The sequence below is a fragment of the Meriones unguiculatus genome, chromosome 19 (assembly GCF_030254825.1).
Source record: "Meriones unguiculatus strain TT.TT164.6M chromosome 19, Bangor_MerUng_6.1, whole genome shotgun sequence".
Lineage (NCBI taxonomy): Eukaryota > Metazoa > Chordata > Mammalia > Rodentia > Muridae > Meriones > Meriones unguiculatus.
This window is the reverse complement of record NC_083366.1, coordinates 20,826,060-20,841,006: the sequence shown is the minus strand read 5'-3', so window position 1 is coordinate 20,841,006 and position 14,947 is coordinate 20,826,060. Positions and strand designations below refer to the sequence as shown.

The 14,947-nt window shown below is 41.6% G+C and overlaps 1 protein-coding gene across 3 annotated transcripts in view; it reads right to left on the bottom strand.

Annotated features, from left to right (window-relative positions):
- Positions 1–14,947, bottom strand: part of Sfmbt2 (Scm like with four mbt domains 2) — a 182,568-nt gene that overhangs the window by 85,840 nt on the left and 81,781 nt on the right. For all 3 annotated transcript variants that reach the window (XM_021631837.2, XM_021631836.2, XM_060373099.1), the window contains exons 6-7: positions 13,230–13,476; positions 6,966–7,063 (exon numbers count right to left, since the gene is read on the bottom strand). In XM_021631837.2, coding sequence (XP_021487512.1) covers positions 6,966–7,063; positions 13,230–13,476 — 345 coding nt within the window. The remainder of the gene's footprint in view (positions 1–6,965; positions 7,064–13,229; positions 13,477–14,947) is intronic.

The window sequence follows — 14,947 nt, the reverse complement described above, 5'->3', positions numbered from 1 at the left end:
TACAATGGACCGCCCGCACAACAGTGCCCCCAAATGATCCTAATCATGGACCTGAAAAGGTTCTGTTGCCAACAGACATTGTAGGCAGTATAATGTCATACGGTGGGGGACCCATGTAAATATGCTACTGTAGTTCTGGTCATAAGGAATTACTGGGCATATTATAATACACAGCAGACAAGACCTGACAGTGGAATAAAAGACTGTGTTGTGGGTTTATATGCTTGTTATGCCATACTTTATTGCTATTTTAGAGCACAGCCTTCCACTTATTAAAAACGGGGTGCTGTAAAACTTGTGCACGAGCAGCAGCCTCGAGCATCTCTTGCTTACCATACATTCTGACTGCGTGCATTAAAAGGCTGGGTCAAGTGACCCACAGCATCTGGGCTCATAGAAGAACATTCTGTGCTAGTCACACAATGTCAAGACCGCTGGAGAACGTGTTTCTCAGAAGACGCCTCCTTTGTTAATCAGTGCACTCAGACCAGGACTACTTTGTTTTTCAGACAGTGTTTCATGTGTCCCTGGCTGGCACTCAGCCTGCTGTGTAGGCCTGGTCTAGAGCCTCCTCGTTACACTCAGAATCGCTGGGATGACAGGCATCTCATACCAAACACAGTTTACCTGGTGATGGGAACTGAATTCAGGGTGTTTGAATGTTGGGGAATCATTCTACCAACTGAACCATGTCCCAAGCTCCCAGATGGACTTTTGATCTACTGAGAACCCTGACAAAATCCAAACCTGTTATCCTGACCTCCATGATAGCCACAGATATTGAGGAGGACCTGGCTAGAGAAGCAATAATGAAGGCAATCATAGGTCAAATTTCCCACGGCAATAAATATGTACAACCATATATATGTATATAAATATTTAACTGCTCTCTCCTCAGCTTCAACAAAGGACAATATGGAAGCATGGAGTCCTCGCGCAGCTCAGCTACGTCTTGTCTTTGCAATGGTAATACCTAGCTACCTGTGGAAGGCAGGAGTCAGATTAGAATGAGAGAGAAAATGCAGGACAGAAAATGGGCACACTAGAAACAGAATCCATCACTGAACAACAATTCTGTCAACTGGTGTTCAATGGCAAATACATGCTGTATTTCCATTATCGGTTTAATGAGGAAATGGAATATATGTAAGACACATAACATCATATATCACACAGGTCCAAGGGTCAAAGAGAGCCTCCAGCCTCAGGAGGACTGGGGAGGTGGTTGAATGGGTTACATGCTGGTGGTAGAAGCATGAAAACCTAAGTTCTAACCCTCAGAGCCCACAAAACCAAAAAGCTAAGCAGAACAGCAATGCACTTAAAATCCATGTTCTGGAAAGGCAGAGACAGGGCTTGCTGGCCACCTAGTCCAGATTCGGTGTGAGGCCATGTCTTGAAAATTAAGGTAGAAAGCCACTAAAGAACAAAACACTGACCTCTGACCTCTTTACATGCGCACACACGCATGCAGCCACACACACGCATGCAGGTATACACAAACACAGAGAGAGAATATAGGAGAGACATTAAAATAAAAGCTACACATACCCCATGCAAGTCAATGAAATTGAGTCTGAGCTTTTTCAGCAAGAGACAAGCCCTTGACATTTCAAGTGTGGAATGTAGTTTCTGTGTTTATCAAGCAGTGACACTTTCTTAATTTCAATTCATCCCTAACATCCTTCTTGCTGCTCAAGGGTCTTTCCAGTTCCTATTCTCGAACTCACCCAGGGTATTTTTACTTGATTACGATCTGGACACAGCTGTGTCTTCATTGTATGACTGTGTCATTTTCTATTCCTCTAAGGAACAAACATATATTTTATTACCACAAACTTGGTAGGTGGGGAGTACTGTTTCTGATTTACCTTCTGTGTGTATATATGACCTACCAGGGAAACCTTGATCATTCAACATTTTCCACAGAAGTAGGCTGCAATTTACAGAGAGAACAGTTAATAAAAAGCGTCGGTGATTACAGAAAGCTCAGGTGGTTTGGACATAGCAAGAAGCATTGCATTTGTTACTGACCGACTCTTACTTTTTTAACCTCTGTTGGCCCTATTTTGAAATCAAGTTCCCTTAAACCTTTTAGTGATACAATTTTTAATATATTTTCTCTTTCTAGATTATAATATAGTCACATCATTTCTCACTTCCCTCTTCCCTCTCCAAACCTACCCCACCCACAGACAGTAAACTGGAAAACTGAAGCAACAAACGCCATTCACCCCAAAGCTGCCTAAGGTCATCATTTGATGGCAGAAGCAAGCTCTGAGGAAAACATCCTAGCAGTTCTTTATGAGAGACAAAAATAACACAACAATAGAGGATCTGTCAATTAATTAAATGGGGGGCTAGTGCAGAGGCTGCAGAACAGGTAAACGTTATTCTACCACTGAGGTCTGTATAAAGGTATCTCTAATGGAGTCCCAGCAGGAATTACCCAGATGTGTAATGTAGGCGAGCACCTTCCAAGTGGGGGTCCAGTGAGAACAAGGTGAACGTGAAACACTGTCCCCTCACTGTCGTTATCACTTTCGTTTATTTTTGAGGCAGAGAATCAACGGGGCCTTGTGCATGCCAGGCAATAACACAACAACTGAACTACACTGCCATCCTCTACCCCATCTATCATTTTTAAGGAACAAGTGACTATCAGAATAGGGATCATTTTGCTAAATCTTTTAAATCACTAAAACTCAGGATGGTTGTCAGGGAGAAATCCTTATTTATTTTCAAATGAAATTTGTTTTCCTATTGTCCCTTCGTTTGGGACATTAACTACTCATCCTTCAACTGAGTTTACATTTTGAAAACTGTCTCTATTGCCCAAAAAAAGGTCAGTGAAGATTCTTTCAAAACAGCACATCTCAAAGTTATTTGGCATTCTGTCTCAGATCCAGGTAAAAAACAGCAGTAAGCCTAATGATGAGCTCCTTGGTGTCCTGTTTTTGCTTGTGTTCAAGGCAGAGAGGAAACAGAGCTCATGAGCATGACTGACTGCATGAGGAGACACAGAACACATGAAAGGAGCTAAACAAAATGAGATTCATTCCACCAAAGTGCCTATTTTACCTAAAGCATAAAACTAACAAAAAGAATTCCCTAGAAATACTGCTCATATCTGGCCATTAGATGTGCTTAGTTTTGATTTCTGTCTCCAAACAGCAGAACACTATGGCAATTTCCCATAACAACATGCATCCCAGATAAGTCACTGCGGAATAAAAATATATATTCCCAGTGCTGTCATGACAGAAATAGAAGTAGAGTCCCGCTCGCTGAGAAACACTGATGATAATGAGGGAAACACACAGATGTAGATATATACGTATCGTGATCACATGTCTATGACAATTTGTCAGGGCTGGAGAGATGGATCAATTGGTTCAGTGCTTGCTGTGCAAGCATGAGGACTTGAGTTTGGATACCCAACACCAGTGTAAAAAGTCAAAGCTGGCAGCAGGTGCCTGTAATCCCGGCATTTAGGAGGCAGAGACATGAAAATGCTAGAGCTTGCTGGTCAGCTGGTCTGGCCAAATCATTGAGTTCCAGATTAAGTGACAGAAACTGTCCCCAAAGGAGAGCAGCTGAGGAAAGTAACCGGCGTTCACCTCTGTTGTCAACACACACTGGAACACATATGCACGTGTGTACATACACACCACAAAGAAGGCAAGGGGCGAAGGGGCGTTGTTTCAGTCTTACAGAGATCTGCAAAAGAATATTTCAGGGACTCTAAAAATGTATTTCAGAGAAAAAAAATATATGAAGCAACTGTAAAGACAATCGGTCATCACACCCATCTCTGTAGTTCCTATGAACATAACTACCTCTGTGTGTGCTCAGTGGAGCAATGCAGCGAGCATTTTGCTTATAAAATTATCATCTGTGTGTGAAATGTGGTGGAATTGGTTAGAACAGCTCACCCCCTTCAGGTTATGTCGACTGGAACTCATGAATACGACACCTCATTTCGAAACAGAGTATCTTTGCAAATGTAATTAAGATGAGGTTGTTCTGAGTTGGGCATAAGCACTAACTGAATGTCCACTGTCATTATTAGTGCAAGGAAATGAGGACAGACACACAGAGGCTAGGGGGTCACATGATCATGGGAAGATAGAGGCAGGAATGGTGAGATGTCACTATAAACCAAAGGATTTCAGGGTTCACAGGTGGTCCCCAAAGCTGGACAGGTTAGCTGCCTCCCAGCACGCAGGAGGCAGAGACTCGTGCACTGCTGTGCCGGCCTGGTCTACACAGTGAGTCCAGGAGGACAGCCAAGGCCACAGAGAGGAACCCTGTCTTGAAAAAGACCAAAACGACAACAACAACAAAAAGTTGGACAGATTGCTGGACACATTTCTCTTCAGGTGAATTCTGAGCCCACTCACAACCTAATTTAAATTATGACCCACCGAAGTGGAAGAGAATAATACGTTTCTGTTGTCTAGAAGTCACTCGGTCCATGGCGATTTGTTACAGTAGCCTCAGAAAACAAACTTCTCAAGACTTAACAATTACATATGTACCTCATCCCAGCAAGATTACATCATCCTTTTCTCCTCCATCAGGTGAAATAAAACATTCACCTAGGTATCTTTAACAACTTTAACAACAAACACACTCCAGGCAAACAGCTTTTATTTGTGAAGCATCTACTCCACGTGCCCCGCCTTGTGCTCAGACACAAAGCAATACTTAGTACCCATACTTAAAGTAACGCTTAGTTATAGGAAAATGTAGAATAAGATGGTAATTCTGAGATGGTGATATATCAAAAAAAAAAAAAGTCTAAATTCTCATAGGATGAATTGAAGGTGAGGAAGGAAGTGATCGCATTTTAGAAGACATAGACCAGCGTAAATTAAATCCTGGAATCGGGGCAACAAGACATAATAGTCTTTTGCAGAGAGTAGCTGCTCAATAAATGTTTAATGAATCAGTCCCTTTTTAATTAGAAACAGATCGAGATTATTAATGTTTCTGCCTTTCAAGTCTTAGTATTCACACTTCTAAGTACATTTATATGTTCAATTAATCTATAAGTATATTAACTCAGAATTTTTAAATCTAGTAAATTAAATGCATAGGGTGCATTCAAGAATCTGTTAATTTATTTGATAAATAGTTATTAAGTACTAGGAAATATGTTTCCAACCATGCACAAAACATATAGCCCTTTACTTCCCGGAGCTTCCAGTGAGCAAAAGGAGGTGGCTACTGTGCAAAGAACTACAGAAATGACTACGTATCACACATGATGCCACAGGAGCTAATCATGGAGCCTTGTCAAGGCTGGGGACTCAGGCCAAGAGCCCAGGTACAGAATTCTTCAGAGAATATATATGGAGACTGAAGAATGAGCGATAAGTTAACAGAAAGAACAATACGGGTACAAAGAGAGCTAAAAGAACATAAAAAAAGACTCATGTGGAGGTATCCTGAAGCCCTAAGAAACTTGTCACAATAGGACACTCCAAGGAGAAGCAGCACACCAAATTTGCCAAGCCTTGGAAAAATGAGGCAGCCATGTGTAGCACAAAAACCCCAAATATAAATGGTTCTGAAAACAACAGCAGACTAACGTGTCAAACCAAAAACCTACCTTAAGTTTGTGTCCGACACAATTAGCCTACCTATAATACAGAAGAGTTTTGCTTGTTTTGTTTTTGAGAGACGAGCCCACTGAACAACCACAAAGATATGGGGAAAAGCAAAACAGTTGATGAACAAGGAACTAATCGAACCAACTGAGCAAAGCCAAAACTGACGTCTTCAGCAGAAAAGCCCACAGCTAACCCCGTCAATAGTGCAGATTCATCAGAAGGCTCAAAGCACCACCTAATCCAAAAGTAAAGGCAAGCAAGGTTTCCCAGAATAAGTGTGGACAGTGAGAACCCTAGAGACTCTCACGAGCCCACCCCGGAAGACCAACACCCTCTCCCAATCCTGTCAGAGTAGGAGGACGATGCCTAAGCTAAGAGTTCAGAGCTTGGCAATCTAATGGAGTTGAAATCTTTTTCCTACTCCATTTATTGCTGTAAGAGGACCTGGCAAAGGTCTAGTATGTGGCAGACACTTCAGACAAAGTCTCATCAGACACTGAGAAAACTTGAGTCTAAGAAAAAAAACCAATCACCCTCTCTCTTCCTTCTTCCCTCCCTTCTCCTCTCTACAGTCCTTTCCAATCCATCGTCCCTGCACACAGACCCATCTACTTCTCTCTACCTCCCAAGTGCTAAGATTACAAGCGTGTGCCACCATGTCATCCTGCTTTACATGGGTCCTAAGGGACTCAAACTCAGGTCCTCCTGCTGGTCCGGCAAGTGCTTGACCCATGGAGAGAATATGTATTTTTAAAAATCAGCTTTAAAATAATAATGGGGAGCAGACTCAATTTCCAGAACTTGAAATGGAAATGGGCAAAGCAGGCAGATTTGCTGTACATAAGTTTTCCTTTTCTTTTTCAAATTAGTGTGTGATATATGTGTGCATAATATACATGCAATGTCCAATAAGTGCATGTATGTGATCCCATGTGTGTGCAGACAAGCACATCCATGCCATGGTACACCTACAGAAACAAGAAGGCGTCCTCAGGTGTCAGGCCAGACACTATCTCTTGCTCACAGTGCTGTAAGCCTGGCCCGTGAGTTTCCTAAAATTCACCTGTCTCTGCCTCCTATCTCACCTTAGGAGCACCATAATTACAGACACGCGTTAACATACTCAGCTTTTACATGGGTGTTGGGGATCCGAACTCAAGACCCCATGCTTGCCTGGCAAGCACATTACCGAATGAGCCATCTCCACAACCCCACAAAAGTTGTTTTATATTTTAAAAGAGGGAGGGGATTGAGACAGAAAGAGAGGAGAGAGAGAGAGGAGAGAGAGAGAGAGAGAGAGAGAGAGAGAGAGAAGGAGAGAGAGAAACTGGTGATTTCACTGCTCACCTTAAATACTTCCATTGGAAGGGGAGACTCTGCAGCAACCATTAGGGATTTTTCCAGAGCACATTTCCATTCGGAAGTCATCTTCAGAGGATAGAGTTCTGTATCAACGGCAAACCACAAAGGAGTTAAGGGCTGGAGCTCTGTTCATTAGCTTCTAGGACACCAAGGCACTTGGCAAGTGCCAGCTCTCAGGCTTCCCGGCAAGCAGCCCCCTGCTGAAGGGATTCTCTGACATTAAGTAGCTGCTATCAGAAATGAGGATTACTTAAAAGGCCACTTCCTCAGGGAATGTTCGTATGCATTCTGTGTGTCTTCTGGCAGTAATTTAAGGGCATTAATCACATTAGCAAGACCTTCCATCATCTATAGCCATGATTCTACGTATCACCCAAAACGTGTTCCCACTGATGGAGAACTCACTCTTTGATAAATGTTTAACCTCTGGATAGCTCCTGTCCGGTACCTACAGTTATTCTAGCGCTTTTCCCACTAAATCTCTTAAGCTCCCATATGGAAAAAAAAAAAAAAATCCGTGTAAGTCAGAAAAATTATTAAGAGGTAAATTAAAATTTACAAACCAAGTTTTATATTTATACTTGAAACATTCCTAACATACCACGTGTCGCCCATATTTTTCCCCTAGGCACTGGAGGAGGAGGAAGATTTACACACAGAGGTTATATAGTCTGCATGTAAAATTACAAGGGGAAAAAAAAAACTGTTGGGCACTGTTTTCACGTATTGCTGAAGCTGTAGGGGAATTTTACGGCCTGATCACAACAGATTTAAGACCTTATCAAAACAGGATTTGTGGAGGCCCTCACTGGAAGTTGATGTGTTTATATCATCCCTCTATCAGCCCTTGCTGCCTCAAACAGACTGTTAAGAACAGGAATATGAATTTAAGCACAATTAAAAGGCAACACTAAAACCTTTGGGCTCTATTTTTAATTTCCTGCATGTCTGCTTTTTAGCATGAAGCCATATATTTTGAACCATGCCGCTTCTAAGCTCACCTTGAGCTTGAAGCTCCTCTGCTTCAGCAGTCTATTTAGTATGTGTGGGGTACAAGTACAGCTGGTGAAAGATCTTACCAGACTGAGTCAAGTTGCCAGCACACCGTCTGCTGTCATTGCAGAGGCTGGTGTGAGAGACACTATCTTCTATTGGTCTAATTTTTTTTCTAGCATTTCATATAGAACTTTCTATGTCTAGCAGATTTTCCCCTAATCTGGCATTTTTGTGTAGGAACAAAAATACATTGGATTCATTGGAACACTGTATTTGGAGAGGCCTAAATACACATTCCTAGACCATGGTCACTCAAATTTGACTACAGAATATATTCTCTTATTTCTTTTGAAAATAAATACATGCCTTAGTAATGGCACCCTTTTCTTGACGCTACACAACGTAAGCCCTTACTTCTTTAAGTGGCGTTTGTTGAGCATTTTATCACAGCAAAAGGAAAAGTGGAATCTAACACTCTCTTTTATGAAAAGGTAAAACCCAGTTGGGGCAGACTTCTCTACCACCCGTGAAGATGAAACCCCTTTGAGATGCAATACACAGAGAACAATGTCTCCTGTGTGTGTTTCAGGAGACAGAGCCATCCTGGGTACACCAGTGAATTTATGGACAATAAACAGCTCCGTTAAAAAGACATAAAACGTTTTAGAAGTGAGCTGCACTGCAGAGAATTTAAGAGTGCTCATCACACTCCATTTACAGGTCATAGGAAGTCATAAACAATTAAACAATGATCCTCGCCCATCTTTGTAACCAGGAGCCTTTAGGAAGATGAGGAGACCTCCCTTTATGCAAAATTTTGGAAAGTTCTGATTTGGCGAGTGTTGCAGAAAGCAACCATATCACCATAAGAAGACAAATAAATAACCATAAGTAAATGAAGGCCTCGTGGAATGGCCTCCTTTTCAGGTGTCTATCTACCACTACGAATCTGTTCCCTCCTTCTCCAACAGGTCCACACCAGTGAGGAAAGACTGACCAATGGTTATTAAGAAATAAGAAATATTGGTAAATGTGTGAACTAATTCTGTGTCCTCCTGAATGCCTATGTAGAACCTCGAATCTCCAGTGTGACATCTGGTGGTGATAAGGGGTAAGAGGGGCCTGGTGGGGTGGCCCATTAAGAAAATTAGTGCATTCTAATGAACTCTGTGAAGAGCCAGTGAGAAGGCAGCCATTTGTAAGCCAGGAAGGGAGCCCTCACCAAATCCCAGACAGGCTGGCACTGCTGTTTCAGCTTTCCAAACTGCAGAACCATGATCAAATAAATGTCCACTGTTTAAGCAATCCAGACGCTGGTATCTTGTTTTGGCAATGTAAGAAAATGATTTCGAACACGCCAACTCTTTTGAAAACAGAAACAGGTTTTTTGGGGGGTAAGCATTTCAGTTCTATCCAGAAATTTCCTGATTCCAGAATCTAGCTAATTTAAAAAAAAAAAAAAAAAAAAAAAAAAAAAAAAAAAAAAAAAAAAAAAAACACAAAACTTTTGAAAGGATTCATTTCTTTTTGGAAGAAATTAGTATGGGAGAAATTAGGAAAAAAAAAAGTCTGGACATAGAAAAGAAAGGGATAGAACTTTGTTTCCTTAGCTTCTGTAAGTTCAAAACATTTATCATGTCTTTCCAACTTCCACAGCCAGAAAAGCAAGTGGGGCTTCTCAACCTGCCCCTGCCTTCATGACCTTCTCGGAAAAGCAAAGGCCAGCTGCAATACTATGATCATGGTTCTAATCAGAGGTCTGTCATCCCGTGCGTCTACACACTCAGCAAAATTGCCCAATTGCTCCCACACTTCAGGGCAGGGTGCCTTCATTTGCTTTCTCTCTACTCTCAGAGTGCAGGCCAGACTGGGGATGTCCCACAATGCTAGAGGCTCAGAGTGGCCGGTCTAAAATCCAGTACCTTTCCTACAGTTTCTAATAAACAACGTCCCAGCGACTTCTACTACATACTTCTGTTCTCTCTGCTCATACTGAACAGCTGCGGGAGAAAGTGTCCTTTAAAAGTAAAAGACAGAGCGTGGGGGTTATTTACAACCGTGGTTTGATGGGAAATGCAGGGCAAAGGGACTCTGGCCACTATGTCTGCTTCCTCAGCCCTCCCCTCACACTACACAGGCATTTCCCCCAATGCCACCTCTGCAGCTCTAATCCTCCTCAGATTCTAATGATGGGTAATTTTGTATTGGTTTATTAGTGTCTGGGAATAAGAGAATCAGCCCAATATTTTCTTATACTATCTGAAATGTTATTCATGATGCCATTTCAGTTCAAGAAATGGTGCTATCATTTAAGTGGCACAAGGTATCCTGGGATTTGAAATTAATTTACACAAATCTAACATATCAGGTTCTGTTCCCATGTGTAAAATCAGAGTAATAATTGCCTCTTTTCTCGGGGGTAGGGGAGGGAGTTGTTTCACTGAATGAGTTAACAGGATCCAGTTTCCATCTTGTAACTGCTGTATGTGAGTGACATTTTGCCTTTTCCGTTCTCTCTCCCAGATAGAATCATTCACACCAACACTTTAAATGTTGGGGAAATAAACTCTTAACAAATCACTTTTCAGTCTTTAGACAAACTCATGAACTCTTCTGTGAAATCAACATATGTCCAGAGAATTCTAAGACAGACAATTTATTCACTCGCTGTAAAGACAGAGAATTATCTAATGTGAGAAAGACTGGTAAGCAAATAATTTTTAATAGGGAGATTTTTCCATTCAAGCTTTTGAGTTTTAGTCCTGGGATTTCATAGAAAAAAAGAAAAGAAAACGGAACAAAGAACATAAGAAGCGACTGGAAATTCTTTGCTTTACAATAAATCCTTGCACTGGTGAGGATAAATTCCTTGTAGAATTTATAAAGCAATTAGGCACTGGGCTGAGATTTACACAGCCGCCTTTACCCACAGGTAAATTTTTCCCTGCCTGGTTATGAATCCCCAGGCAAACTTGAGCTCAGTCTTTTCTCGCAGAGTGGACAAAACCTTTGTTTGTTATCACCCTAAATGCTTAAGGTATAAAAGGATTTCTTGGCCCCTTCTCAAATGTTGACAACAACAATATGACTATTATAAAATACCTGGTTATACGTCTATCCACCTGTCAGATTTAACACAGATGCAAATACACAGAGTCCAGAACCAGGAAATGTTCCACAATCAAAGCCCCTGAGTGGCAGATAAGGTAAATATAACTTCTCACTTTCCTGTACACAAGACTCATACTGACAACCAACACAGGAGCAATTTTAATGAAGCCATGAACTAATTACTCTAAATATACCTGTAAGGCTGACCACAAAATAAAATTCTGTGAGAAGGAAATATTTCTTCCTTGGCATGTTTAAGTGCATTAACAATGTGACATTCTTGTTCTGAGGTTTTTGTTTGTTTGTTTGTTTGTTTGTTTTTCCAGCAAAAGGTTGGTAACAGTAGTATAGGTCAGCAAAGGCAATGAGATGCCTAAGACCAGGGAATTCCAATAGAAACACCCAGGCTACTCCCTCCAAGCCTAGGGCCATACAGAAGTGGCTTAGCCTCAATCACAATACTGTCGATGGCTCTACAGAAAGAGACCCAAACCAAACATACACCACGTTTTTGAAATAAAAATGAACAGCATAACAGATTAAAGTCACCTGGAATATAACCATTAAGAACGTTTATTCTGTAAATATGAGGTTTTTTACTTGATAGATCTATCAGAGGGCAGAATGTGCTGTTCTATCCAATTAAGCCTATGCAAAGCCATTTGGCAGAACACTTGAGGCTACCTACAACTGATAACTTCACAGGGAAAAAAAAAATTCTTGTTTCCTTGCCAAAATGAACTATATAATGATTAGCAGGTGGTATGGAATTTGAATGGCTAGATGGAAAAATAGATAAATGATAGATTATAGTTAATAGATAGATAGACAGACAGACAGCAGACAGACATCTGTGGAAGTTTCTGGTTTGGTTGAAGACTCAGTTGTGTCATGTGATGTTTTCTGGAAGCTGTCTTATGAGAGGGCACGTGACCTTTTGCTGCAAGCTGTCTCGTGTGAGGAGCGGGATTTTGGCCAGCTGAAAACATCCGTGGTTGGACTTTGAGGACAGGAGATATATAGAAGCTCACGGACAGGGAGAGAACGTTTTCTGGATCCACATCGCGTTTCTGGTCTCCGTTTTTTGACACGTCAAGTCACTTGGTAGAAAGAAACGTTCCAGAGCACTTCCTGGGGCAATCTGACTGAGTCTTCAAGCTGTGGCTGACTTGTTCCGATTCAGTGGGGTCTGGCTGTTTCTGATGAATTGTGCTGATTGGTGTGGCTGTTTGGTGTCGTCATTTGGACTCGTCTGCTGGTATCCAGACAACGAAGAGTGGACTCGCCCCAAGGAGCTACATCTAAAAAGTTCTACAACCCACTTTTCCTAATAACCTTCTTTCTCACCCCACCTCTAGTCAGTGGGTTGGAAGAGAGGCCGAAGATTTAAGAACCATAAATAAAGGAGGTTTTTGAGAACTATAAGCCTACAACAGATAGATATGAATGGGTGGTGTACGGTTGCATAACTGAGTGGATGAAAAAGTACAAGTAAGAACAGATTCCCAAATGTATGGATGAATCTGGGCAAATGAATGTGTCTAGACAGATAGAGCAATTGACTGACTGGCATGAGTGCGTAATCGATGTATGGATAAGTAGGAAGTGGAAAGAAGAAATGGATAAATGTGGGTAGATGAATGGGTATAGAAGGATGGATAGAGAGTAGAAAGCAAAAAGAAGTGAAGAAAGGAGAGGATGAGTGTAGATGACAGATATGCAGAGATGTATAGCAGCATACATAGGCAGGGGGACTGACAGACAGAAGACTGTGTGGGTGGGTGCATGTAAAACAGGCAGTCAGAAAGATGCACAAGCAAGCAGGGACTGCTTCCAAGACTGCAATCCCTAAAGAATGAGGAAACAGAATCTCAACCTATCACCCCTTTCATTTCTGAGCCAGTGATGCCACAGGAAGCAGACCAGCTTCCTGAGTCCTACAAAACCATATTCTTTTTTGAGAATGCTTCCGATCAGCATCTTGGATTTTATTCTCCATACAAAAGACCCTGAGGTTAACGCGCTTAAAATCCACATACCGGCACGAAAAAGACACAAGAGAGGATGTGTCCCGAGACACACCCACAGGAGTCTGATACCTCTGTCCCTGGCACGTCACAGAAGAAAAACATCAGCTCTTACCTGAAGGTGGATCCATTCTGTATTTATTCTCTTGACACCAACCAACTGGTCGAAGTCTGTAATCCAAGTAAAACAACCACTGGTCATAGGATTCAGTGTCCTCCAATCCCACATAGCGAAGGCGTAATCTTCCTCCGACATTTTCAATCACACTAACTATCCAGTACTGAAAGGGGTTCTGAGAGTCCTGAAGCTCTATTAAGGAATCAACTGTAATGAGGTCTATAGGGCCTTTCCCTCGCAGAGGCTGTTTAAACAGAAGCAAAACTCCGTATTTTAAACTTGATTTTAAGGTTCTCATGGAAACAGATGACAGCAGAAGATAATATTTTTCTCACACCATCACCCAAGCTATTGCCAAACAGTCTGGTGTTACCCCCACACCATCCTCTCCACAGTCATCACCCCGCCACACACACACCCTTGCGTTCCTTCCTCACACACATCCACATCCCAACACCATTTCCCAACAACAAAAAAATCACAAGTAAACAGAAAATAACAGTTTTTGCTAGCATTTTATCAAACAAATTAACTTTCCCGAATAAAATTGCATTTGTTAGACATCAGTACACTTTTAAGTAGAATTACACTCAGATGCACCCAGAGCTAGAACAGCTAACTGGTAACAATATGCCTATTTCTCAAACTGAGGGATGGATCTAACACAGGGCTATAAATCTATACCATGCCTCCTTAAGTGACGTTCACCTGTACCGTCTGGTAACAGCCCAGAACCCTGTCATACAGAGATTAGCTGAGCGAGTGCGGGAGCGTGCAGGTGGCATGTCTAATATGTGTGTGTGTGTTCTGTTTGATGTGGAGGGGTCGGGGGTGAAGAGTGCAGGTGTATGCCCACGCCTGGGCATGTGTGGAGGACAGAGGACAATCCAGTGCTGTTTGCCATCCACCATTTCTGAGAGGACCCAAATTAATCTAGGCTAGCCGGTGAGTCCCAAGGGTCTGCCTGCCTCTGCTTCCCCAGCGCTGCGATTATAAGAGCAGGCATTTTTGTCTTCTTTTTAACATTTGGCTGCATTGTGTGAAGTTACTCTACTACTTAACCTGGGCATTGGTGTGGAAAACCCCTAAGTCCTGGTCCTTCTGAGGAACCTTCTCGGCATATGAAGAGAGCATTTACTGCTTAACTTGGCAACTGGTTTGGGGGCATATAAGTACTGCTCTTTCTGAGAAACCTTTTTTAACCAGCTTCTTAGGCAAATACATTTAAAGATTGACATGGTGAGGCAACCCGTCCCTCTGAAAAGATGAGGGATTATCATTGCAGTCTTTTAACCCAATGGCCAAAAAGAGCCATTAAGAAGATAAACATATCAGGAAAAATCATAATTAAACACTTGTGAACGCTACATCACATGGTGGTTGTCTTAAGTATTAACACTATTGCTAAGAAAGAAAAGTAAAGTTAATAGTAATAACAATAATGATAATAATAATAATAATAATAATAATAGTAAGGATACTAAAAATCCAAATCGTATTTCCAGTCATTCATTTAGGATTACCCTTTCCTAGGGTACCCTTAAGATAAAACTGAAAATTTAATCATTACATATGACACACTGCCTTTGTCTTCCTGTTCAAGTGCATATAAGAATTATGTTTCATTATAACATTTTAAAACACATCTTCAAGACTTGAGATTAAACCCTTATGCTCCAATGCCTAAAATCTGCCTCAGCTATATCCCAATACAA